The sequence below is a fragment of the Excalfactoria chinensis genome, chromosome 20 (genome assembly GCF_039878825.1).
Source record: "Excalfactoria chinensis isolate bCotChi1 chromosome 20, bCotChi1.hap2, whole genome shotgun sequence".
NCBI lineage: Eukaryota > Metazoa > Chordata > Aves > Galliformes > Phasianidae > Excalfactoria > Excalfactoria chinensis.
The window spans coordinates 4556735-4583492 of NC_092844.1; the positions used below are offsets into that span (position 1 = coordinate 4556735).

A 26758-nucleotide genomic window follows, 5' to 3' on the forward strand; every position below is an offset into this window, starting at 1 on the left:
AAAACAGTCAGGACATAGCTGCTGAGGAAAGCATTCTATATCTATATCAGACCTGAAGACACACCTTGGACACTCCGTTTCCCCCCCCCAACAGCCCATATTTTGCTCCTAAATCCTGTTCAATCACCTTCAGAAAACATCTCTAGATTTCTGCAGCTGGACTTGCCATCATGCAGGCAAGGCACGGCCCAAGACTCACATCACAGGCTCACATGCACTGCAAAACGTTCAGAGGAGCTCATTCCTAACAAAGGCTCGTTGGCAGGGCTGAATCCACGCAGCTTGGCTGACCCTGCATCCCCGTTAGGTGAGCTGCCTGGGGCAGAAGCCTGCAGCCTGCGACTCTTACTGTGTAACAGCGGCATCCAGTGGGCAAAAGGAGATTGAATGCAACGAGACTGGAAAATGCAGCCAGGACCTTGCAGGAGGTTTCTCTTCAGCATCCAGATCTACCTCTCCTTCTCTCCTACCGAGATAAGACTTCCAAGGGGCAGAACTGCTCACAGTCCTTACTGCAGACGACCAGTAGCTCACAGTACTTGGAATTAACAGAAAAATACAGTTTTCTGCAGGGAAATAGAAAATAATAAAACAAAAACACAGCGCGAGGCCTTCTGGGACAGGAAGGTGCTATTTGATAAGAAGTCTGTCAGATTTTACCCACTCCTTTTCACCTTCACACCGTCATGGCCATCCCAATGTCGATGTTTTAGTGGTCCAACGCTGCTTTTACACAGCACAAAGGCACTGTGGAGTTCTCTTTGGTTTTTTACCAGACACCAATGAGAAGTTTGGCTTTGGGCAGGTCTTTATAGTGGCGGCAGCTGCGATGCTGAGGCTTTTCCCTCAGATTTTTGGTCTTTTTGGTCGTTCTAAGTGCTAAGCAGCTCCTGTGGTGTCCTTTGGAGCTGTAGGACTCTGGGTAGCGTTCCTCACAGGTGAGCAGGAAAAGGAATGGTGCTTTATGGTCATGCTGCCCTATTTCTAAGCACACACCGCTATCAATAAACGGATGGGTGTCAGTGTGAGACAGCATTCCAGGACAGGGAGATCCACGGGAGCATCTGCATCGATCCTGCAGGAAAAGCCATTCCCTCCTGAGCGCCTGCAGAGCTAATGGCACACACCGAGTCCCCACATGGCCCTTAAAACGAGCTAATTCGCCCCAAAATCCAACACTCGATCGTATAAATACCGCACCTCGGAACAAACGCTGACAGCCACCTCAGGATTGAAGCGCGCTCCCGCGTCGCTCAGTTCACCTCAGGCGAGGTGCGGGCGCGCACCCCGAGGCTTGGCGGGCCCGACCCGCGCCGCGGGGCTCCGCGCGCTGCATGACGGGATTTGTAGTCAGCGGCGCTTCCCGGGCGCGGAGCAGCGCGCGTGGAGAACTACATGTCCCAGCGTGCCCCGCGGCTGTCAGCGCGGCGGGAGAGGCCTGGGCGGGGCGCGCTGGCGGTCCCGGGGGAGCGGGGTCGAAGGGAGCCGCCGCCGTAGCACCGGGTCGGTCCGCTTCTTCGGCCGCGTCCCCGGCGGTAAGAGAGACACCGGGACGGAGCTGCCGGTAGCGGGGCGGGAGTTCCACGGGCCGCGTCGCCTCCGGGCTTTGGGTTACCTCAGTGAGGTGTGCGGCCACCTCGCGGCCTGGACGGCGCCGCGGCCCTGAGGGCGTGCCTGGGGAGCGGCGGAGGTGCCGTGCCGGGTCCGGGGGCTGCGGGCTCCCGGCTCGGGGAGCGGGCACGGAGCGCCGCGGGGCTGCCGGGGGAGGCCTGCGGCCCTATGGGAGCCGGGCCCTGGATCCGCGGTTGTGGGGTTGCGGTGCCTGAGCCGGGACTCGCACGGCGCCCATCCCGGGGGTCCGTAGCCAGAGCTGCCCCCTGCCTGCACTGCCAGCTGAGCGCTTGTTTAATTCTCTCCCCAGGCCGGCGGAGCGGGTCAGCGTTCGGGCTCCTGCACCGAGAATGAATACGGGAAGGACACAAACGCGGCCGTCGATTAAGGACAGCGGCTGTCTGAAGGGCTCTCCGGATTTTGCCGTCTCTCCTCTCTGTCAGGTCTGTGCCCCTTTATTTTCCTCCTTTCTTACACTGGGCTGGGGGTAGGTTAGCTCAGCTCTCAGTGGCTGCTTTTCTTTCTGCTGTGTTCAGCTACGGCTGATCCTGTCGTGGGATGTCTCTGCTTGCTCCTGAGCAATTTCTGCTTCTTTTCTTCTGGGTGATCAGTGCTCGCTGCCCCACAAGCTGTGAATGTGGCTGTTCCCTGCTCTGAAGCAGGTTCTGCAGTTCTGTCCTTGCTTGCTACTGAGACGTTGCAACTGATTCCTGCCGGGCATTTTCTATCACTGGAGCATATACTGTGTGATGAATATAACTCAGAACTTTTTCTTTCCTACCCCCCTTCATGTTTCTGTGATCTTTGTCAGTTCAGAAAAGATGGCAGATAGCAGTGATAGCAGAGGACAAACTTAAAGGAGATGCTTCAGTTGTATTGCAAGTGGTGTGTGCATTTGGTCTGATTTTCTTGCTGACACTCAACTCTAGAACTTGCTTTCTTGAGTAAGAATAAAATGAGGGCCTCATTTACTGTAAATAATGCACATCTGTGTTATATTGATTGCAGAAATCCTATAAAACAAGGCTTCGGTAGCCTTGGCAGAGCTAGTGAGCTGCATGCCTTTATGGGATTCGCTTTGTGCTTTGAGTTACGGCTGTCTACTTTTGTATCTAGAGCAGTTAACACCTACAGGGCCAATGATGTTACCCTTCATGAAGATCTTCCTGAAGGTGGCCAATTAATATGGCAGTAGATGGCATATCAGGTGACTCGCGTTGTAGTCCCGTAACTCCTGTTGTTGTGGTTGGTATTTGGGAGTGTAAAGGAACTGCTCTGCCTGTTTTATTGTTTTGACTCTTATCAAAGCTCCAGCTCCATTAGCACTGGAGTGCTCTTCTGCTGCAGAATGGGCTGGGTGTGTGTACTTCAGTCAGGTAAATAACAGGCTGGAATGGGGAGGGACATGTATCTGCTCAAAAGCGGGCAGGTTCTTTTCCTTGTGAAACTTACAGAATTTAAATGTTTCTGCTCCTTCAGTAATGAGAGCTGTAGTTTTGTTTGAAATTTCCCAGAATAGGGAGTGAGTCTTCTAGCATTTAGACCAGCTGAATGTGGGAAGAGGCAGCAGTGGAATTGTATCTGTACTATCAGGACAGTAAATGGCTTGATCTTGGACCTTGATCCACGTTCTTCCTTGTTTTCTTTCTTTATTTTTTTGTGTATGTGATTGTGGGCCAGATTCTGGAGAACAGAATGAGGATATACGTTCTATTGGCTCTGTCACCAATCCCCTCCATAGCCGTGGCTCCAATTTCCATCTCTAAAGCTCTCCAGAGCTGAAAGATGACATCTGTGCTCCTAAAATGTGCAGAATTCTAAGAGAATTGGTGTATGTACTGACCCGCAAACCTTTATTGAGTACCAGGAAGGAAAGTAACAGCTTACTAGTCAATTCATTCTGCTCCTACGCAGCTGATGTCTCTCTAGCCAAAGGCATGTCAGGATAGATTAGACTTAAACCTTTTGATCTGCTTCCAGTGCACAGAAAGGGTGAGTTCTAGGCTGGAAAATGGCAGGAGTGCAATGTTGACTGTTATAAAAGCCTGAAGGGGAATCTGGAGGTTAGTAGGATGAGCTATGAAGGCTCAGCAGAGGTTCAGATGGTTTTATGCTGCAGCTTGCTCAATGCGGGAGGATTCTTTTCATTCTAAAAAGTTGGAGAAAGTTTTGTTCTCACATCTGAGATCCTGTTGAATCACCACTGAGGGCACCTGAATCTAAAGAACCTACAAATAACCATGCCACAGAATCATAACATGTTTTCTCCAAGTCACTGCTCAGCCCGCTGTTCAGCCCCATCAACTTGATTTCAGTGTTCCCTTCTCCTCTTGATTCTTATGCACGCAGTAATGTTAGCATCCTGGTTTTTAATGACTTGTTAGAGGAAATAACTGCTCTTCTGGACAGACGAGGCAGTTGTGTAAGTAGATTAGAGGACTGTGAATTTTTAAGTTAATGAATCCTTGTTTTCATGGTAAAATAGGATTTGACAGCCAGTGTGAAGGACACACCAACCTAACTTTGCCTAGGGCTCAGCACCACCTGCTAGAGGTCAGATACTCTTGCCTCTGAGAAATATCAGACCAATGACTAAGTAAGAGCACAAACAAGAACAGAAGAAAGGAGAGATTTCTGGACTTTGGGATATGGTTCTGTGTGGTTCTGCATTTTTGAGGCAGTTGAAAATAGGGCTGGGAGGGATTTTCCTGAGGCAACTGAGCTCATGCTTTGCCACAAGGCGTAGTTAGCTACATCTGAGCCATTCCTAACAGACGACTTGAGTTTGTTCTTTAAGTAGCAGAGATTTTTCAGTTTCCCTGGATGTATTTGGTTTTATGAAATACGCTATTGAGGAAAAAGTAGATTTTGCTCAGCTACTGAGCTTTTCGAGGCTTTAGGCAGCAATCTGCAAGCTGTCAGGTTCAATTAAAGCAAATGGCTGGAGCTGATATGTTTTTCTCCCTCCTGGAGAGAGCACAGTTCATCAAAAGCCAGAAGGAAATTTCATCAGGCTCATGAGCAATTATCTTATGGGATGTAATAAGAGATGCACTAGATGCCCAGTGTGAACTTTCACTTATAATCACTCTTAATTCTCCAGTGAGCAGATGTGCACTGATCCCACCAATTTGAAGCCTGAAGTTTTTGTGCTCAGTGGAGGGAAATAGCTTTGTAGGATTCGGCTGATGGTGACGTGTAACTCAATGTCAGGCATGCCCGACTTGACCAAAAGTCTTCCACCTCTCTGTGGTGCACTGCAGCATCTATTGTGGGAAGCTTGTGACAGCTGTTGATTTTTGGTTGACCTGTGGTGTCTCCTGGAGATTGTTTTCTCATTTGTAAGGGCTAAAATAAATATTGACCTACTTGCAACTCAGTATTCCGTCAGCGTAGCCTGTTAGTCAACGCTGAGCTGATTCATTAAAAATAAGGTTGTATTTCTGCTGCTGGTGGTAGGGAGTGTGGCTTACTCTGCCACTTTTTATTTCACACTAAGGAAATTGGGTCCTCCTGGATTGAGGTTACGCAGACGAGTGCTTGGATTTCAAGGCAAGGAGTCAAGCTTCTTATAAAAGGATTTGCACAAAATTACTGTTATTGATTATGCACGAAACATTAACAAAGCTGCTGCTGCTTTTAAGCCAGTATCCTTTATGAGGCTGGAAGAATAAATAATAAATTGGCACGATGACCACAGAGAGCACAGCATGAAAGGGAAGGCAACGTTCTCGTCTCGCTCACTACGAGAATACAATCAGTATGAGCTGAATGCAAAGTTCAGCTGAGACAGAAGGGATCACCAGGCTGGGGTCTGTAAAGGACGAGTGTGGATTGCAGAGGTGAAATGCAGTCAGTGGGACTGTCCTTAAGCACAGTGCCCAGCAAGTTATTTTTAGTGTTTCCTCGCCCCGTGTCCCAGTATTTCAGGCTGTGTGCCTGCTCTTCCACCAAACAATTACAGTGGAGTTGAAATGACAAGAAGTTAATCCCCGAGCAAAGGCATATTAATGACCTGCTTTGTTCTGTTTATGTAATACGGTTAAATATACTTTGAGAGCAGGTGAGGTATGGGGTATAGAAATTGTTTAACCTCACTCAGGCTTTTTCATGGTTGATGGGTTTTAAAAAGCAGCTACCCTATTTTTAAGTTTTCTTTCTGCTGAGAATAGCCTTTCAGGAAGGATGGCTTCATTTAGCTGATAGTGATACTTTACCCACGGAAGCATCATCTGCTCTTCTTTTCCTGCTCTGTGCCAGTGATGCCATTTTGTAAAACTTAGATTAAACAGCAATCCTGACAGCAGAGGAAAGAATATCCCCATCTGTGGGGAGCTGTGAAATGAAATGCTGTTGAGGCCTCCTGGCTTAGCAGTGCAATATTAGACTGTGTACCCTTCTGGTGGGCTAAGGAGGAATTTCATGAATTTCGGTTAATTCTTGCTGGTTAAATTTGCTGCGCAGCGGCTGAGATGGTGCCATGGTTCTAATCCGGAAGATCTGGTAGTGCTGGGAAAGCTCCCAGCTTGTGTCTCCTGAGCTGCGGTCAGGCACTGTGGTATTTCTTGGCTCTCTCTGCCCTCTTTGTCTGAGCCACTGGAGATGAGGACTTGGAAACTGCCTTCTCAAAGCAGGGCTGCGTTACACTTCAATAACAGATACAGAGTAGAGTTGGGTGAGAGGTGCGGCCTTCACTGCCTTAATCTCCAGCATTGCTTCTGTGGCCTTAAGCTTTCTTTCATCTCCTAGGATATAAACCAAGCCAAATCCAAACTGCGTTTCAATTGGAGTGTGCTCACTGTCTTGGCCATCTGTTCTCTGCTCTTCCAGTAGGGCTTGAAAAGTAAAAGAACCGCTCTGTTACAGTGCAAGGAATAATATCCTTGGTGCTTGCTGTTGGCTCCTGGTAAGATGAGTGTGGTTTCAGCCTGTTCCATTGAAATTCTACTAAGGCGCCTATTGCCAATTTATGCTGGGGCATGGTTGTTCCAAGATCAGCCTCTGTAGCAAAATGAAGCCCAATCAGATGGCTGTTTTGAGGAGGAGCATTGCTGTCAGGACTGAACCCATCCCTGTTTTTCTTTGGTCTGGTATCACTGACATTATTTCATGACTTGGAGGTGGTTGGCTTTGATCTACTGGACCTTTTCTCTGATCTGCAAAACGTGCTTCCTGCAAACAGGACAGTTCAACTCCTGCTTGCCTAACTTTGCAACTCCGTCGCCATCCTTCAGTCTCAGTGGATAAACAAGACCTGATCCGACAGAGCTGCTCTTTGTGTGAGCATGGGCTGTGGAATGAGATCTGGAAAACAATAAACAATGAAAAGAGTCTGGCTGTGTGCTTTTCCACATCAACAAGTGGGAGTGGTACTGTGTTATGAGGCAGCGTTACAGCCCAATGTTTGTAAATTAATAAGGTATCGTAACAGCTATTCTGAAAGCAAAACATCTTACTAATGTGTTACAATGTAGGATCAGCCCTTATACCAGAGATACATTTATGGGTCATTAGGGTTTTATGTGACCCTGTCAGCAGTAGTAGGGAAGCTGGTTGAAAACAAGAGACTTTCTGAGCTGAGCTAGTAAATGTGGCTCTGAAGAAATGGGAGAGAATTAGAATATAGATTTCCATATGGGGCTCAGTATGAACAGACTGTGTAAGAGCAGAACTTCACACAAGGTATAAAGAGAAGACTCAAAGGCTCCTTCTGCCTTCGCTGTTTCACAGAGAGTGAAAGGCTGTGGAGACAGCTGAGACACAAGTTCACTTCCAGTTGCTGCAAGCCAATATGATAAACTCAAGCTCATGGTTAATGGTTTTTGTTGCTGCTGTTTCACACTCTTATGAGAACAGAACTAGGGTCATGGGCCTCAAAGCAGGATGCAGAACTCCTTGGATCAGCTTCTAATTAAAATAAGCTCCTTTACCCACCTCCCAGTTGTGCTGAGGATGCAAAAGCTTAAGTTCTCTTACACGTTGCATGGTAAAAGGTTATGGGGAAGAGTGGGTTTGTGGCTACGTGGCACAGCTGTGAGCGCAGTGCAAACACACAAGGTACTGTGCAAACAGATAGTGAGCTTTGGGCAGTGTTGACGTTGTCAGGCAGAGGACAGAGTGTTTTCTCCTCCCGGCAATGTTACGTATTTTGTGTCCCTGACTGGGAATCTGTGGAGGAAACCTTGGCTCCTGCAGCAGCTGCCCAGGCCCCAGGGTTCACCAATGGGAGGATTTCAGCCTCAAGTGCTGAGCGCTGTGCCTGCTGTTCCCAGGTGCCATTGAAGCACTCATTTGGATGAAACAGGAATGTTTGTCGTCGTCTTTTTTGTTTCTCTCTGATAATGAGATCTTCTTCTATCTCTGAGATGGTACAAATCTCATGAGGTTTTAGTTTCCTCAAAGCGATGAATACTGGTGCGCTTCAAACTCAGCAATATTGCATCCACCTCCACAAAGGGATTGGAGATGAAAGTGTTGCCTGAGGCGTCTGTTTGCAATGATTAGAACCGAAGATGCCATGAAGTTCACAAGGACATCTGCTCTTGGTGCTGCTTGCGTGAGAGGTGTTGGGATGTCACAGCGATGCGCAGCAGAAAAAAGCCTGAAGCTAGAGATGCTATGGCTGAACAGAAATCAGGCTCGCTGCATGTTAGAAACTCGATTTTGCATCAAATTACTCCTCCATACATTTAGAAGGGGATGTTTGGCTGGAGGAAGAGTTTATTTTTAGGCCTCGGTGGTTTCGCTTGCTGTATTGGTAGGCGGTAGTGTTAACTGTGTGTCACATGGCACAGAGCTGCAGCTGCATCTGAGTGCACGTCCTACCAGCTCAGCTGCTCTGTCAGCCTGGGCTGAGCTGCCTCTGTGCTGTGGCACTTGCTGAGCTTGGCTGCACGTTTGGAAGTGGCACAGTTTGGCCCTTGGCGCTCTGTGGTTCTGTCCCGTGTGAGTTTTGGTTTTGTTGTTTGCTTTCTATTCATATTTCAGCATATTGTGGATGTTACAGATGTTTTTGGGCATCCCTGGGTCTCCCTCTCAAGCTAAAAGGTTGCTAGAGCAGATTGTTCCAGAAGTCTGAGCAGCAGCTCTGGCCCTCAGTATTGAAAGCTGTATTCCCCTGTCTTGTTCTAGTAAAGAGATCTGTGAACCTTTAAACTGGGCTTTGACAATCGATTTGGTTTAATTCAGAGGATGTGCTGCATTCTTGTGCTGTTCACCTCATTTACTGATTGTCATGGCAACAGGAGGAAGGGCTGTCCTGAGCTGCTACTGATCCCAGTCTGCAGTGCTGATTGAGCATCAGCTGCTCACCCCCCTCTTGTTCCTGCTATAGCTTACATTGATAAATGGCAGCAGAGGTGCTCATACCCCTCACAGCCAATGCTCTGCAATGAATCTTTGGGTTTTTGGTGCAGATTTCTCTGTGCCTGAGTGGTCTGACTAGTTTGCACATCCTTCCCACGTGTGTTAAAGCTGTGAGGGTGCCTGTTTAAGTAAAATACAGGTTTCTCTATTCAGCAGGTCAGGCCTGCTTGCCTTGCTACAAGAGTTATTGCTGTGATGTGTTGGATGACATCACTGAATCTTATGTTGTCTTTGCAGGTGTGCTAAAAATGCAGCAGAGGATGCTGGGTGCGTTGCTGTTGATGCTGTCTGTCTCCAAAGCCGCCTCCATGAAGGAGTTCTGAGGGTTGTTGTGCAGAGCAATGGACTTGGACCCCTATGCCAGCATGCAGGTTGGGATGCGGGTAGTTCGTGGAGTGGACTGGAAGTGGGGCAGCCAGGACAATGGTGAAGGGAACGTTGGGACTGTGGTTGAGATTGGTCGGACAGGCAGCCCAACCACCCCGGATAAGACTGTGGTCGTGCAGTGGGATCAAGGCAACAGAACCAACTATCGGACTGGATTTCAAGGAGCTTACGACCTTCTTCTGTATGATAACGCACAAATAGGTAAGTGTGGCATGGAAATGGAGCATAAACTCTAGTGCTGTAAAGCCATCTGTACCAAGTGTAACACTTGTCTCCATGCTAGCTGGCACGTGAGCTTTTTGCCACTGTGTGTAGACTGATGCTGAGCAGCAGTAAAATACTTAGTCTTTTTCCCCTTAAAATATGCTACTACAGTTCTGACAGCCTTGTCAGCCTGATGTCTCTGAAGTTCATGTAGGGTCATGTTCCTTTATTTCTGTTCTGCTAGGCGTCCGTCATCCTAACATCATCTGTGACTGCTGCAAGAAGCACGGCATACGAGGGATGCGGTGGAAGTGCAAGATGTGCTTTGACTACGACCTGTGCACACAGTGTTACATGAACAACAAGCACGACCTGTCGCATGCCTTTGAGCGCTACGAGACAGCGCATTCACAGCCGTAAGTGGTGCTTGTAGGGGGAGGCCCGTGTACTGGGTGATGCTGCTGTCCCAGGAGATGGTCTCTGAGCTTTAAGGCTTGTGTTTATCCACCAGATTAGGATATTTCCTGAGCTTGTGTTAATATCACAATCCAGACAGATCCTATTGTGAATTGAGCGTCATGATTTCCACTGTGTGTGTTTAGTGGCAATATATTTATATGTGTATTTTTTACTCTCAGTATTATAGGTAACCCTAGGTAGTTGCTCAGGGGTGTCTGTTTGCTTCTGCTGTTTGAGTTCTAGACTCAAGAAAGTCTGTGAGGTGCTGCAGCTTTGGGCTGAGCAATGCTTAGGGAGGAACACCACAGAGCTCTATTTTAAACTCTTTTTGAATGTTCTTTTTTTGCTGGGCAAGATTGCCAGGTGATTTTCTTCTCGGAATTCATGTCCTTTGCAGAAATTCTTTCATTTTCTGAGGAACCTGGATGGCAAAAGATGTAAATAAGCCTTGAAAAGAAAATTTGCTTTTCATCTGACCTTATCCAGGATGCTGCTTTAATTAGGTAGTACTCTGCTTGCTGCCAGCGTGAGAAGAGAGTGTGGAAGGCTGCCAGTAAACCTGCCAGACCTCGTATTGTCCTGTGTGACTTGTCTGACTTTGCCAATACACTGCAGCACCGCTCTGGAATATTGCCTGCAAAACATCTCAGCACTGCTGGGTTCTCTGGAGGTAGTTTTTCACTAAAACATCCCTATATGTTAGCAGGAACTATCAGGCAGCTAATAAAAATAATTAACAAAATAATCCCCAAAGCTACAAAAACACACGGGGGACACAATGTGAGCCTGTCAGATGCCAGCATGGATTCTGGGAGACTTGGAAAAGGGGAGAGTAAAAAGCAGAGGTGGGTGTTCCTGTGTAACATGACATCTTTCCTGCTGTTCTAAGTGGCAGGTGTGGAGTGTAGCTGTGCTGGGGGGCAGAGAAATGAGAAATCCATAATGAGGAAGTTTCCATTTACGGAAAGCTGCAATTTTGAAGATGAATGAAAGGTGCAGGTTGTTATTCTTGGCAGTCACTAAAGCTTTTGGAGAAACCATTTGGGCAGAATTGCTCTTTGTTACACTGAACTGGATGGGGGAACGCTGTGCTATAACTGCAGTGCGTGTGGGCTTTATGCAAGAGCTTTCAAGCAGGGAGCTCCTCCTAAACCAGCTTTACTCAGAAATTACTCTGCGTGGAAGCAGGAAGGAGGGACACCTTTGTTTTAATACAGATATAATTCTGTGATCTGTTGGTCTGGTGTTCATGGATTGCGTTAGGAATCGAATGTAGGGAAGATCACACTTGAGCAATGCTGTGAGGGCTGAGCTGCAAAGACACGTTGCCCCAGGCAATGCAGCATCCTTTTCGAAGAACAAAAATTACTTGCTTATGAATCACTGAGGCCTCAGTGTTGTGAAGAGCCTATTGCTTAGATCATTCATCTCCATTTCTTTTCTTGCTCAATAAAGTACAAGTGAGAACCTTTGGCAGCTCCCCAAGGACTAAAAAGCTGCATATTTAAAAGCATGGTAACAGCTGTGTGGATTTGGCTTTTCTTGTAGTGTTCTTGTTGTTGTTACCTGCAGTTGTTTGAATGGCTCTGAAATACAGCACTGAGATCTTTTAGAGATCACGTGGCCCTCACCTCCTTTCTCCAGCAGAGAATGGCAATCTTATGGTTACTGAAATGAGGACATGAACAGCCTCAAGCACAGAGCTGTGTGCTTTCAAGACTTGGACAAAGTGCTATGCAGGGACCATGAGAGCATTACTTAGTAAGAAAGCTTATGCGATTGGGGTGGGACATCCCAGCAGATCCGACAGCATCCCGTAATGATGGGACTACTTACAGATGTATCCCCATACTTAATGATTGTATCCCCAGTTGTCTATCCTATTAAGCCCTATGGAATGCATCTGTGACCCAGAGCTTTCACATCCACTGTCCTTTTAACCAAAGATCAAGAGCTGGGACTTGGCAGGTTTTATCTGGTCTCATCCCTTTGTGAAGAGATGGACTACAAGCGTGGATCCAGTGTTGTAACTGCTCCCATTGCTCATCTGTTGTAAAAGGAAGGCAAGAACTCTGGCAGGACAGCTGCAGAGATGACAGCATGATGGCCTTGTGCACTGAGCTGCTGCCACCTGCACTCTCATTGCCATCCCTACCCCATGGCACCTGTGCAGCTAAACATAGGCATGACCAACAAGTACCTGTTTGTAGCAGCTCACTAATCCTAGGATCTTAAGAGGCCTTAAGTCCAGACAGGCCCCGCAGAGCATTCCCAATCAGTTTTCTAAAGAGGTTTTGAAGACACCGTTACCTGAAAGCTATTTTGGGTCTTAAATGACCTACTTTGAACTGCTGGTGGCAGGAAGTATTGATTTTGTCCATTTTGCCATTTGAATTTCTCTTCCTGACATCTGGCAATTGCTGGCGTTCTTTATTGATCTTATTTGATTTGCAGCTTATGGCTTAATTCTGAGAGTGGCTCTCTTTTTTAATTTAAAAGGCTGGGCAACTCCATTTCATTGCTTTTTCTCATGATCTTTTTGTCCACTTGCTGAATTTTATATGCTTAGTAATTGGAAGGTAAGTCAGGCTCTGTAAGCAAGATGGCAAAGCAAAACTCACCAGGTTTTTCACAAGTGTGTGCAGCTTTAACAGCCCAGCCTTCCTCCTTTCCTTCTGTGGTCACTTATAATGAAAGCCTGGGCTAATGCTGGAGCCTGCCATCTGTCAGAGCATCCTTTATCCTTTGCTGGAAGTGCTTCAGGAAGGCTTTGTTAGGGAGGATTAGAGAATCTGCATTTTCTTGTGTTGATGTCAGTTTTTACCTGTAGGTTCTGCAGGTTCTTTATGCTTTTTTTTAATACATCCTAGAGGAAGTGTGGGTTTGTTCCCAGCGTTTCTCTAAAGATACGTGATGGTCCCATTTACACAGTGCTGCCTCACAAAGTAACCATCTCTGTGCACTCTGCTCATTCCTTTAAGTATTTTCTGCAGTGTGAAGGTCTCTGTCTCACACGGTGTATAAGCTGTGCCTGGTAGGAAGGAGCTACAACTTCTGCAAGGTCTTAAATTGCTACTTCAGATTAAAAGCAGCTTGTTTAAATTTCTCCAAGTGAGTAGCTTCTATCTGTAAAGCCTGGATGATGCTGTTTTCCTAGCATAGCTCTCAGTGATGTGAGATGTAAACACCTCAGTGAAAATTGAGCACAGGCAGAGTATCAGCAGGGGGTGGTTCCCATCGAGCTGAAGAGATGAATAGCTTCATTCTGTACAGAACATGTTCCCAAGTGTCTTCTGGACTCCACAGTAATTTAATATCATTGGAATTTGTAGGACAGAAATGACTGCAGACTTTGAATGGCTGTAATAATTAAAATAGTTATTAAAGGCAATATTGCAGTCATTAAATTTATCCCGTGGGTATTTCTGCAACACGCGAATAACTCTGGCTCTTGTCCAGCATTTGGAGGAAAACATGCTGAATTAAATTAAAACTTAAGATGTGTTGGCTTAGGGCGTCTGGGTCTTGTATCGTTCTGAGATGCTGGTCAGCAATGAGGTTCAGTTTGCGGTCAGCATTGGAGCGGGACCAGAGGAGGCAGCAGTTATGGTGGGCAGCCTCCAGCATTTAGGTGGAATTGCGATGGTACTTTCTCTCTTCCTAATGTCATAATTGCACGGCACTGAAAAAGAAACGTGTATATATTCTCCCTCTTCTTAAATACACTAGGATGAAAAGGGATGTAAAGCACAGGTAGGAGATATGTTAGCAAGTTAAGAAAGGTAAAAGACTTAGGCTTTTGATGGATAAGTAAACAATGAGTTCAAGCATAAGCTTTTTATCCTTCTGAGTCTCCACCTTCTCTCTGGAGGCATTAGATGGGAAATGAACACAGTATTCTGAGGCCAGCCCTATTCCTGGTAGGCTCCCCCCCTTGCCCTGCAGAGCAGCTGCTGTGGCTGGGAGTTGCTGGGAGCCTGTCAGGATGAGATGGAGAGTTAAGGGTATGGATTGCAGCGCCTAGAAAAGCAGATTGTACCCGAGGAGACCAAACCAAGCAGGTCAGTGAGGGCTTTAGTGGCTTGGTATCTTACAAACAGCTTTCTGCTAAGGAACAGAAACTAAGAACAGCACACAGAAAGACCAGCAGAGAAGTTGCTGTAACACAATGGGAATTGGAAGCTGCTTTAACAGGACGTCAGACCCCCTGTTTACTATCACGTAGGTAATTTTTTTCCTTTGTTTCCTTAAGATCAATGCAGACTGCTGGGTAGATAAAGGTCTTCGTTATCCTGGAAACAGTCTAGCCATAACGCTACTCTAATCTGCTCTGCTTTTCAGAAAGTGAATTAGGCTGTGCAGTCTGCAGCTTAAGTTATGAAATGTGCTGAACTCCTCACGACTGAGCTAAGAGAATACTTGAGCCATTAATGCTTTCATATAGTTTACACTGTAGTAACACCCATAGGCTTTGCCTGAAAGTCACAGTGGGATTCAAGGGCTGCTGTAAGTCGGTATATTACTCACTAGTTGTCTTTCTGCTATCAGTGCAACAGTACCTAAGAGTTCTGTCCTTCCTGGTGAGACCAGCTTGTAGCGTCAAAGTCTCTGTTTTATTTTAATTGCTTTTTTTCACGATTTACATGTTTTTCAGAGCTCAAGCCATGCTTTGCTGTAAGTATGGAACAAAGCTTCATAGAGTCTTAAGTAGCAATAATCAATTTGTTTTTTCTTGTTTTGTTTTTCAGAGTCCTAGTGAGTCCTCGACAGAATCTGACTCGCATCACGTTAAAAGGGACTTTCCAGGGGGCTAAAGTCGTACGTGGCCCCGACTGGGAATGGGGTAACCAAGATGGTAAGCTGCTTTTGAGATGGCCTATAAAGAGACCGTTAGGCTTTTTTCCCCTTCTTTTTGCTAAATTGCTGATTGAAAATGCATGTTCTGAGCAGTAGCTCTTAGGGGAACTGTTAGATGAGGCAGGCCTCTGTTCTTTAGCGAATGAAACGTTATTTATTGTATTTGTTTAGAAATGTATCTGTGATGTAGACTGTATGCATTCATTCAGGGTGTGGGAGGGAAGTTTATCTGCTCCCATTTCATAGATGTGAATACTCATAGGAGCCATCCTGAAGGTTTTATATGGAGCTGTAAATGTACAACATGCTGCAAGGAAATAAAGACCTGTCTGCTCCTGAAAAAGCTTCCACTGAGTGGGAATTGAGGTTTGTCTGACTGTGTTGAGTATTCCTTTTTCCCATGGAAGGCTTTGGAATGTTCTTATTTAGACACTTAAGAACAGTGAAGAGGAATAGTCTCTAAGTTTGACGTGGAGCACTAATGGAGAATTATCTGCTATTGTTGCTGGCGAATGGTTTCTTTTTTTCTGTGTGAATTGTAACTTTGGGCTGAAAATGCAGAGGCAGGAGAGCTTTTACTAGACCTGCTCTTGGGGTATAATGACTGCAACTCACTGACAGCAATTTCTGTGCAGTGCTTTAAGGTTATGACAGTGTAACTGCATGTTCCTGCTCTGAGTTTTGTACATACCGCACTGTTTACAGCTTCTTTTTGCTCTTGATAATTGAGTTGCAAGTCCAAAGGTTCCACCATTGACTGCAGCTCTGTGGTTCAGTGGAGGACATGATTTACTTGTGGAGTCTGAGAGCAAAAGAGGCTTATGCTCAGTCCAGCTTATCCATTATTTTGAGATCAGATCAACATTTACATGTCTGAGACTTGTGTTGGTGGTGATGGTCACGACCTGAAAGCAGCGCTGTGTGCAGAACAGTTGAGGGGGAATATAAAGCCAGGTGCTCAGTTGTTCTCCATTGATGCTGCCTTTTCTTCGAGCTGTACCCATCTGCTGCTGTTTGCTCTTCAGAACTTGGCTTCCTGATAGCACCAGCACAGCACAGAACATATAAGCAGTGACAACATGTAGCTTTGCAAACTCTGACACAGGGTCCTGGTAAGCGTGTGTATTAATTACATGGCCTCGTGTGTCTGTGTTGAAGACAGTAGCATCTAGTTGAGGAATGTCATTGAATCCTCCACCTCACAAGTGCTTCAGAGGAATTAAAGACATTGAGCAGATCTTACAACATCATGTTATTGTTTTGCCACAGTGTGGTGCCATGACACTGTGTTCCCTAGCTAGGCAGTGTTTCTGTAGGCCAAAAGCAATGACTGTTATGCTTCTACAGGATCCAGCTTTTCCATGCTTGCATTCAAAAGCAAATGGCTGGCTGCCTTTCAGTGGCCTTCACATGGAGATTCTCTAAGAGCTGGTCAAATTGAGTTGTCCTGTAGTTTTGACTTTCTTAATTAAGAAGGTGTGTCTTCTGCAGATCGAGGTGAAACACACCAGATGTAAGGAAGGCGTATGAGCTGCTGAACAAGTTTTTGTTGGTTGGTTGCCTTGTGAAGAACACTTGGTTGTAGGGCACTGCTTCAGGCTGCGGGGTGCTGATGGCGAAGCAGGTCTGTGTGCTTCAGTTCAATATGTAGAGCAGGTCTGTGACAGCGCCCTGCAGAAATCCTTCCTGGCAGCAACATCTGTCAGAATTTCATCCTCCCCAGCTACTGACTTTCAGCTTTGTGCTACTGCTCCATGGTGAGTAGTTGGAGAATGGGCAGGTTCTGAGCTCCCTCTTTACCTTGCTAAGGAAAAATGTTATTAAATGTTATCTCAGTCAGCATCTCAGAGTCAGGTGTCTGTTGGTCTCTGGGAAGATTCAAGCTGGATGTTATTTTTTTCTTCCCTCTTCTTTGTATCAGGTGGTGAAGGCAAAACTGGTCGTGTGGTTGATATTCGTGGCTGGGATGTAGAGACTGGACGTAGCGTGGCCAGTGTCACGTGGTCTGATGGTACCACAAATGTCTACCGAGTTGGACACAAGGGAAAAGTGGACCTGAAATGTACCGTGGAGGCAACCGGTGGCTTCTACTACAAAGAGCATCTCCCAAAATTAGGTGTGTGGGTACAAGTCTTCTGTTGAGAAACTGTCATTTCCTGACATGGAAGCCCATTTTGCTTGGAGTACCTTATGTTTAATTCATACCATTATCAAGTAAGAACAAAGTCTTTGTGATCTGCCTACATCATGCTGCCCCATAGAGTGTGTACAGCGTGCTCCACAAGTAGAGAAAGAGTTTTGCTTTATCTTGCACTCACTGAGCCTTACATTAATGTGCAAACCAGGTGAGACATTAAGTTTATGACTGCATCCTGTACGTGTGTGGGTGGTGTCATTCTCTTTAGGAAAACCAGCTGAACTGCAGAGAAAAGAAAGCACAGACAGGCATCCATTCCAGCACGGGGACAAAGTGAAATGCCTGTTGGACATCGACATCTTGCGGGAGATGCAGGAGGGCCATGGGGGCTGGAATCCTAAAATGGCTGAGGTATGCTACAGCTTGCTTTTATTCTCTCAGCACGTTGTCAGTCACTGTCTCAGACTTGCTAGGAAGTAACCAGGATACTAGAAGGTCCCGTGGTTCACAAACACAACGTGTTGAGTGGATCACAAATAGGAATTGCCTGCCTTCATCACTTGCAAAGATGAGGGCACTTTGTGCTGTATTCTGAAGCATTGTTACGTTTTGCATTCTTACTGTCCTTCTGCCTGCTTTCCTCACTATTAAGCAATGCAATTCATGTAGGGATTTTTCTCTGCTTTTTTTTCTCCCCCTCCAAAGTTCATTGGCCAGACAGGGACTGTGCACAGAATCACAGACAGAGGAGATGTGAGGGTCCAGTTCAACAGTGAAACCCGTTGGACTTTCCATCCTGGCGCTCTGACTAAGGTATGTACTGAGAGGAGAGCTTGGCCAGATAAAACACTGCAGGGAATAGCTGTCCACTTAGCGTGCTGTGTTAGGGCACAGTGCATCTCCAACAAGTGCCAAAGAAATATACTGCTATTATATCCTGTGCTAAGAGTGTTAACAACTGATTTATGATAGACTTATATCTTCATATATATTAATACATATGTGTGTATTTATTGATTGATTTATTTATGTTTTGGGTTTTTTTTTCTTTTTTGCTTAATCTCTCCAAAGCTTATGACTTTTTTTCTTGCAGCTCAACACCTTTTGGGTTGGTGATGTTGTCCGAGTGATTGATGATATGGAAACAGTGAAACGATTCCAACCTGGCCATGGGGAGTGGACAGACGAAATGGCACCTGTGAGTAAACATCACTTCCAGGACAGTCCAGCAACTCCCTCAGTTTTTCTCAGCAGTTAGTAACGGTGACTGAGCTCACAGTAGTTAAAGGCACAGAGGAAACCTTTCCTAATCTCAGTTTCATCAGTTCTTGGTTTGTCGATTCATCGGCCTTTTCCAGATATTTGTAATGTGTCTGGGAAACTCTTTTCATGTAAAACCAGTAACAGAGAAACTGCTGAGAACCTTGTGGCATCTTTAAAGTGGGAGCTGTCTGTCTTTGTTTAGTGTTTCTTTTCACCCTGCAGGGGTGCTGCCTGCAAGGCCTCTCTTAGAAGCACTGCACTGGTTCTGAGATAAAAAGCATACCTCGTATTTTCCTTTTAAAAATCATTACTCTTTTCAATTGCAGACTCTGGGGCACATTGGCAAAGTGATCAAAGTGTATGGGGATGGAGATCTTCGAGTGTCAGTTGGAGACCAGTCCTGGATGTTTAATCCAGCTTGCCTGACAGCTTATCAGAGAGATGAGGAAGCAAATCTCATGACGACAGAGAATGCCAAGGAATCCAAAAGTGAGATAGTGAGAATGGACCCTACAGTGGTTCTACAGCTCTACTGTCCCAGCAATATGAATATCTACACATGCTCTTTGGTGCTGTTAACATGTGGCTGCTTTTATTCCTGTCCAGGCACTTTGGTTACTGTACTGGAGAAACTGTTGTCTCAGAAGACGGAATCAGACCACGCGGGGTGTTTGGTTATTTGGGCAGCACTCAATAATGCAGCCAAAGTTCGGGAGCTCCTTCAGAAGTACCCAGACAAGGCAAGTTTTGAAGACATCCTCAATGTTTACTTTTTGATGTGCTTTAAAATGAGATCATAACATTTTGTATTTGAATGAGAGGAGGAGCGGGAGAGAAAGGATATATTTCTCAGACCTTGTATTGCATTTCTCACCTGTCCTACACAGACACTGCAGCTGTAGAATTAGTGCTTCATGTATATACAAAGACAATAGCCAGATGTGCAGGAATCGAGCCCCTGTTTGAGAAGAAAGCAGCAGGTTGTGTGTGACTGAATGCATCTGTCCTTACGTGACCTTGCTAAACAGAACTGTTGGAAACAGGAAAGAGAAAAGCTGCCCGGATTCTGATGCTGTGCATGTCTGTGCAGTGTCCTTATCTGGTGTCTGACTGGAGCAGGGAGCTGGACTTGGCTTGCTGGAACGATTCATATCCTTGCAGTGTGCCAAGCTGTTAGGATCCCATCTACTCATACAGCTGCTTTTTCAAGCGGTCCATTGGAAGGTTCTGTCTCTATTCTTATTTATGAAGTTAATGAGGGTTCTGGAGGTAGAAGTAGCTGAACACCCATGATGGTTTTCAGATAAGAAAGTGCCAAGGGTCTGGAATACCTTGTTACTGTTTATTTCTATTAGATTTCTATTTTATATTTTATTTCTATTCTGGTATTTCTATTAATGTGTTATTTCTGTAAGAGACATGCACCAAGGAAAGGCTCACTTCATAGTGCTAGTTAGAATTGCTTGCCTTGGGCTTTCCAGCTTATCAGCACTGTCTTTCTTGTGTAAATGTAAGAATAACAAAGTGGTCTCTAACGCCTCTTTGCTGGAGCAACTCACCCATAGTTATGAGTCTATCAAGGGAAGCCTTGCCTGTCCTGCTCTCCTGATTGCTACACAGAACCAGCTGCAAGGAAGAAGAAAGCTTTTCTGCTTGCCAGTCAGCTGAGGTTCTGCCAGCTCCTTCATCTCTCCTCTTTAGCCCCCTGCTGATCTCAGTAGCTCCCTTTCCTTTTTTTCTCTTACCATTCATACAGCCTCTTTTTGTTCTTCAGTCCCTTTAATTTTGTGAGAAATCTCATTGCAGCACCTCAACACTGATTTACCCTCCAGCACCATAAAGTACCTGGAGTAACATTAAGCAATGGGGACTTGGCATTTTTGAAGCCAATTTGATCTCCTCATGCATTTTCCAATTAGAAAAGGAATAGTTGGCTGCAGTGTCAAGAAGCATTCTGCTTGCAGGCATAGAGGGATTTGGCATCAGTGCTGCAATCAGAGCCCTGGCTTCCAGCTCTGCTTCTTTCTCCCTTCTTGACTAAACGTGCTATTCTTTTCCCCCTTAGGAATATTTAAGGAGAAAGTCAGCCTTGTAGTTGCTGTACATAAAGCAGAGCCAACAGAGCACAGGTTCTGCTCAGTATTTCTGAGCACACCACAGTTCTGCAGCCAATGACCGTCATCCTGCTGAGACTGAACTCAAGGCAAGGTCTTTCCTTGACGTTTGCTATATCTTCCCTGTAGGTTGACAACAAGAATCAGGGCAGAACTGCACTACAGATCGCCTCCTATCAGGGGCATTTGGATGTTGTGAAGATTTTGCTGCAGGCACATGCCACTGTCAATCTGAGAGATGAAGAGGGGGATACAGCACTGCACTATGCAGCTTTTGGGTAGGAGATCTTTTCTTGCACTCTGATACGAGACTGAAAGGGCTAAAAAAGGGCACTCCTAGATGCACATGAACCATCCGTGTGCAGCGTGTGAGAAGGGGAAGAGGGAGACTTCTCACCTTTACTTCATTAGAAATTGGCCCACAAGCTTCAGGACTGCAGATCCACTAATTCAGTCCGCAGCTAGGCCAGCTTCTGTGCTGTAAAATTTGTGTGGGTAAGTTGGTTGGGATTAGTTTGATTTGTTGCCTGCTGTAAGCCAAGAATTCATTACTGAGAATGGGAGATACCTGTTGATTGAAATCAGACTGGTTTAAGACATTGACTCTGTCTTACTCCTTGCCTTTAAATCAGAAACCAAGCTGATGTTGCCCGTGTGCTTATTGCTAAAGGAGCTGGTGCGGACCTGTTAAACAATGCAAAGTGCACAGCTTTGTATGTCGCTGTCAGTCAAGGATTCACAGAAGTGGTGCAGGCCCTCTGTGAACTCAACTGTGATGTCAACCTCCCAGTAAGTTTTGGCTTCCTTTTGGTGTTCTGTGTGTGATGATGTTTTTTGTTTTGTTTCTGGAGTGGGTTGGGGGGGAGAAGTTGCTTCTTTTGTCTTGCATCATTTGTTGCTTAGAATTTGAAGACAGTTCTCTTATGGTACACTGCTGTATGTGCTGCACTGGGGGAGTATGTTCCTAAATTCAGGACTCAGAAATTCCAGTTTTGGGTCTATATCTTTGTCATCTTAAATCTGCTTAGCTCAGGCCAGCAGTACTCTGCTGTGCCTTCCAGTGAGAGCTAATCTGCCCCTAACATATGGCATCGTGACTGTCCTGTTCCCAGGACTGAAGGTTGTTAGAACAGCATAGAGGAACTTGAAGGACAGTGGTGATGAGTTGGATTCAGTCTGTTTTTTAGGGCTTGTTTCTATGCTTATAGAAGTGGACAGTGCTGGGTCAGTCCCTCAGGGCTGGGAATATGAGCATGTGTCTGCGGAGCAGCTGGTATCAAGCCCTGAGAAACCAGTGTCACAAGAATACAAAACTGCTCTGCATGACAGTGATGTTTCATCTGGAGTTGATGTGACCTGGAAGGCTGTATATGTTCCTGTCCTGCACATTGTACTTAATTGGACCCTCTTAAATAAACCTACATTCTGCTTTGGTGTTCGTTTATAGGATTCTCATGGAGACACCCCCCTGCATTATGCTATCACTGCAGATTACAAAGTCATCATTGAGATTCTCACTGAGGTACCCAACATCGATTTCACTGTCCAGAACTGCCAAGGCTTCAATCTGCTCCACTATTCTGCTCTAAAAGGCAACAAGCTGTAAGTGAATGAACAACAGTTTGCGTTCCTGGGAAACACACAGATTGGTTGGGCACTCTGAGACTAGATGGGGATGAAATCTTGCCAAATGCTTATTGAGACAGCCATGAATCCTAGCTGGGCAGCACCCAGTTGAGGTGGAGGAAGCCTGGTTTTCTGGCAGACAGTGCAGACAGGCAATGCCACTTCTGTGCAGCAACCTTCCTGACAACGCGTGCAGTATTTGAAGGCAGCTGAGAAGTGTTTGAACAGGCCCAGTGCTGCTTGTTTAAATGTAAAGAACACTCATAACTGCTGATCAGAAGAGGCAGGCCTGTTTCTTCTGCATTGTTTTCCTTCTTGATGAAGTAACTTCAATCTCTGGTTTACCTCCTACACTATAGAGCCATAAAGAAGATTCTAGCAAGAGCTCGACAGTTGGTTGACTCCAAAAAAGAAGATGGCTTCACTGCCCTGCACCTCGCTGCTCTCAATAATCACAAAGAAGTGGCAGAAATTCTCATCAAAGAGGTAAGGAGCAAAACAAAACTACCAACAGATTTCCAGCTTTTCCACCCCCAAAATCCCATACTTTCTCCTCAGCACTGCTGAGTTAATGCTGTGTGAGGTATAGAGGTTGGTCATGTGGCCCAGATGCAGAGGGCTGAATCATAGAGCATTATTTTGGAGATACTTACGTTTCTGTCCTGAAGATGGAGTTGAGAGTCGGGACATCAGCGAGCAGCACAACTGCAGCACTCAACAACTCCTCTTGTTTGATGCAATTCTTCTCTTCAAGGGTCGCTGTGATGTCAATGTCAAGAACAACCGGAACCAAACACCTCTGCACCTCGCTATCATCCAGGGACATATAGGGCTGGTGCAGCTGCTGGTCAGTGAAGGTAGTGATGTAAATGCTGAAGATGAGGATGGGGACACGGCCATGCACATTGCCTTGGAACGACAGCAGCTAATGTCAGTCCTGATGGAGAAGCGTGAAGGGGAGATGGGGTCATCCCTCTTTTCCAAGGTGAGCTGGAAATAGGAGAAAGTCCAGCACTGAGGGCAGGAGAATGCTTGATGATTGTGGAATGGACTCTGAATAGGTGGAGGAAGGCAATGAAGTAGTACAAAGTCTGTCCTGTTAAGGCACATGGAAGCAAACAGTCTTGTTTATAGGAGAATAGATTGAGATTATGGCTCAGCTTCCCATAATGCACCCATTTGTCCTGTAACATCCCATGTTTTTGTCAGTATTGCGTGACATGGGAAAGGTCACAAATCTGCTCACAGAGCCAAGAGTCTTTGGGTTTAATTCATGCCCCCGAACCACAGAAATTCACTTCTGTCTGATGGCATGGAAAACAAGAGGCTAGCTAAACCACAGGCACCCCAGTATCTGCTCTTCATCTGCAGATGTATGAGAGATGAGACATACCATATATGATGAAAGCTTTGTTGTTATAAAGCCTGAACTAGATTTATCTGTATTGCACCATATTCATGGCTGTATAAGGAATATCAGGCCACACGCTGAAAGACGTGCCCGTGTCTTTCATGTCAGCAGAAATTTGTTTTTGACTTCAGATGAGTTTGGGATCATGTGCCAGTTAGGACCTGTTTTATGCCCACTTGTTCCAGGAACACAAGGTTTGAATCTGCTGTTTATACACTGAAGGATCATCTTGCGTTTTGTGAATGCAAAACTGTGCTCTCAGATAGTCACTGTGATGATTCATTTTAAACTTGGTACAGCTACGTAACAGACTCTTTCTATTAACAGAGTGTTTCTCAATGTATTTTAGCTGCAGGCTTCTGGCTTTCTTGGAAACACAGAGCTGAATGTTGGGACTGCAATTGCGTGTTACTTAGCACAGGAAGGAGCAGATATTCATTATGCAAACCATCGGGGAAAGTCTCCTTTAGACCTTATTACAGACGGAAGGATTGTCCAAATCATCAAAGACTTCTCACAGAAATTCAGGTAAGCAGTGTCCTCTGGAATAGCTCCCCTTTGCAACATGCATGACTGGTCTCACTAGTGCAATGAAGATTGATAAGTTTGTGCTACCTGAGCGTCTGCATCTTTGTCTTCACGTGGAATTGTTTGCCAGGGATCAAAACGATTTTATCAGCTCACTGCAGAGGGACCTGGAGTAGGTGGCTCAAACTTGATTTCATGCTCTCGGTTGCAGGGAACAGCAGGTTTCTTCAGACTGCTCAGCCATCACCTGCAGCCTTCGCCGCGTGCACACCACTCCCAACACAATGACCAACCTTAGTGTCTCAAGTGTGGCAGTCCCCACAGAGTGCCTGGTCTGCTCAGAGCTGGCCTTGCTCATCCATTTCTTCCCATGCCAGCACAGCATTGTGTGTGAGGGTAAGTCCGTTCTGTCTTTCTTTTCCTTTCCTGTTCTGCCACGTAGCCTTCCTGTCTGGGTTCATAAATCAAAGTCGGGATGCAAAGCTGCCCATGACCTGGAACAGCCCCAGCATGATTTCAGCACTGTCATCGTAGATGGAGAGCTGTGTTGCATCCATAGCACAGCAGTTCTGGCAACACAGAGCACTGAGAAGCTGTGTTGTGTTTGATACTGCATAGGAAAGACTGAAGTGAGGGACGAGGATGTAGCTCCAAAAAAGAAGGCAGTGTCCTCATTTCCATCTCTTGATTATCCAGGGAGTCCTCAGGCCATTGAAAAGCTGATGTTCTCGAGTCTATTGTCTTCCTATTGTTCTTGCATCAGTGGGCTTAATTGTAATCACTCCTTCTATCACTTTGGTAGAATGCTCCAGAAGAATGAAGAAGTGCATCAAGTGTCAAGTGACAATAACCAAAAAAATCAAGCAAGGTATGTTTGCTGTAGCTCCTGTTCAGTGCAGTGAATAGGGAAAGTGCTTCACAGCATTTGTCCCAGCAGCAATCAGTGGTTCTCAGTGGGGGGAAAAAATAAACCTAAAACATAAAAAATAGGGTTAACTTATGATTTTTTTTGCAGGAGTGGGGGAGAAAAAGGGATCTGGTACCATAGCATCAGTCAGCTTCAAAGAGGTCAAGCTTTTACTTAAGGTAGCACCAACATACTACAGAGCAGCAAGGCAGTATCAGACAGCATGGGTTGTTCTTTAATAAAGAAACATGCAGACTGAAAGAGGGGAAGGAAAAACAGTTGAGCAACAGAAGAGAGGAAAGCACCACTGGCCAGTTCATTTCAGGCTATCCAGAATCCCTGGATAAGGCTCACTGGAGAGAGTTTAGTCTGAACAAATTGCTGCTCTTGGAGTGACAGGCTGGTTAAGGAGACACTGCATGAGACAGAGCACAATAGCAACTAACTCTTCCTGCTCTCCCACCCCTTACAGACAGCACTGAGGTGGAGTGCAGCCCAAGCTCTGAATCCACGGATCAGAGGAAGCTCATGGAGGAGCTGCAGAACCGCTACCGGCAGATGGAAGAGCGCATCACCTGCCCTATTTGCATCGATGACCAAATCAAACTGGTCTTCCAGTGTGGACATGGCTCTTGCCCAGACTGCAGCACAGCCCTTACTGTGTGCCCCATCTGCCGGCAGGCTATCCGGGAGAGGATTCAGATCTTTGTCTAAGGATATGCTTGCTTCCCTTCCTGTTCCCACCTCCTTTTACATCCTTTTTGTTTGCATTTTAGATGAGAAGCGCTGCTCGGTCTGGCTACCTGCAAAGCCGTTGGGAAAGAGGGGGGGAAACAAATGTGACTTGGATGAAGGCGGAGGGGTGGGAGTGTCCTCCACTTGTAGCACTGTAAGGGCAAGGGATGGTGCTGGAGGGCAGGCAGCCACCTCACCTTGTGCTGCCCGTCCATTGGAAAGACACAAAGTAAAGAACACTGAGCTGTCTGCTGGAGGCAGAAGAGACTTTCAGACCGGAGGCCAACAGACTTCCACATGCAGATGTTTGGAGTGCTCCAGTGACTGCATCGTGTCTAGTGCAGTGTCAGACTTGCAGCCTTGAGTTGCCCTGAAGGTGATGCTGTAGGAGGACGTACCTTCTACCTCGGCAGGTGAAGCGAAAGCTTGTGCTTTGTGCAAGGAGATACCGGAGCAGATCAGCCGTGGCCATGGGTCCTCGCTGCCTGTCTGTGGTAGGGAGGTGATGTCCTAAGACAGCATGCTCTCTGAACGAGCACTTAAAGGCTCAACGAGATTCGGACTGACAGACAAATCTGGCTGCGATGAGATCCTAGAGACAGAGTGTGTGTGTGCCTTAGAGATAAAGTAGTGAGCACTGATGGGAGAAAATACGTTGTTACAACAAAAAACTTCTCTAAGTGACACTCTTCCATGTTTCCTTTTTAGCACAACTGTGCGTTCAGAGACTCCTGAGCTTTCTAACCATAATGCCAAAGGCAGGTGTTAAACGCTCCGATCAGAGTGTGAAGAAAACAGAGTCGTCATTAAGAAATGAGAAGGGTTTTCGTTTTTCGTTTCTTTGTTTTGCAGCAGAACTTAATAAAATAAAATTATATTTTCCTGAGCATTAAAATGAATGTACAAACAGTAGCTGAAATGTGGATCCGGCTGTAATTGTGTTTTCCAAGTGTCTGGATGAAGAAATATTATCTGGTCAATCCGTCCTGTAAAGTTACTGTTGGCAGAAGTGGCAACATGTAGGGCCGTGTGTGTGTATGTATCCATATGTGTTTGCGTGTGTGGTGTACATCTTTAATGACACAGTTATACACCAGTGATGCTGTTTGTTATACCTTGCAAGCACTATTTAAGAAAAACAACCAACCAACCAA

At 46.0% G+C, this 26758-nt stretch overlaps 1 protein-coding gene across 1 annotated transcript; it reads left to right on the forward strand.

Annotated features, from left to right (window-relative positions):
* The first annotated feature begins 1413 nt into the window (after positions 1–1413).
* MIB2 (MIB E3 ubiquitin protein ligase 2) lies at positions 1414–26758 on the forward strand. Its single transcript, XM_072354350.1, has 20 exons — positions 1414–1535; positions 1922–2054; positions 9214–9564; positions 9812–9983; positions 14775–14881; positions 16805–16999; positions 17289–17431; positions 17726–17833; positions 18114–18218; positions 18610–18772; positions 18890–19023; positions 20527–20675; positions 21030–21186; positions 21845–21999; positions 22383–22509; positions 22778–23008; positions 23784–23962; positions 24174–24358; positions 24765–24830; positions 25342–26758. Exons 3-20 carry the CDS (start codon positions 9318–9320, stop codon positions 25581–25583), a joined length of 2865 nt encoding a protein of 954 aa, XP_072210451.1. The 5' UTR covers positions 1414–1535; positions 1922–2054; positions 9214–9317; the 3' UTR covers positions 25584–26758.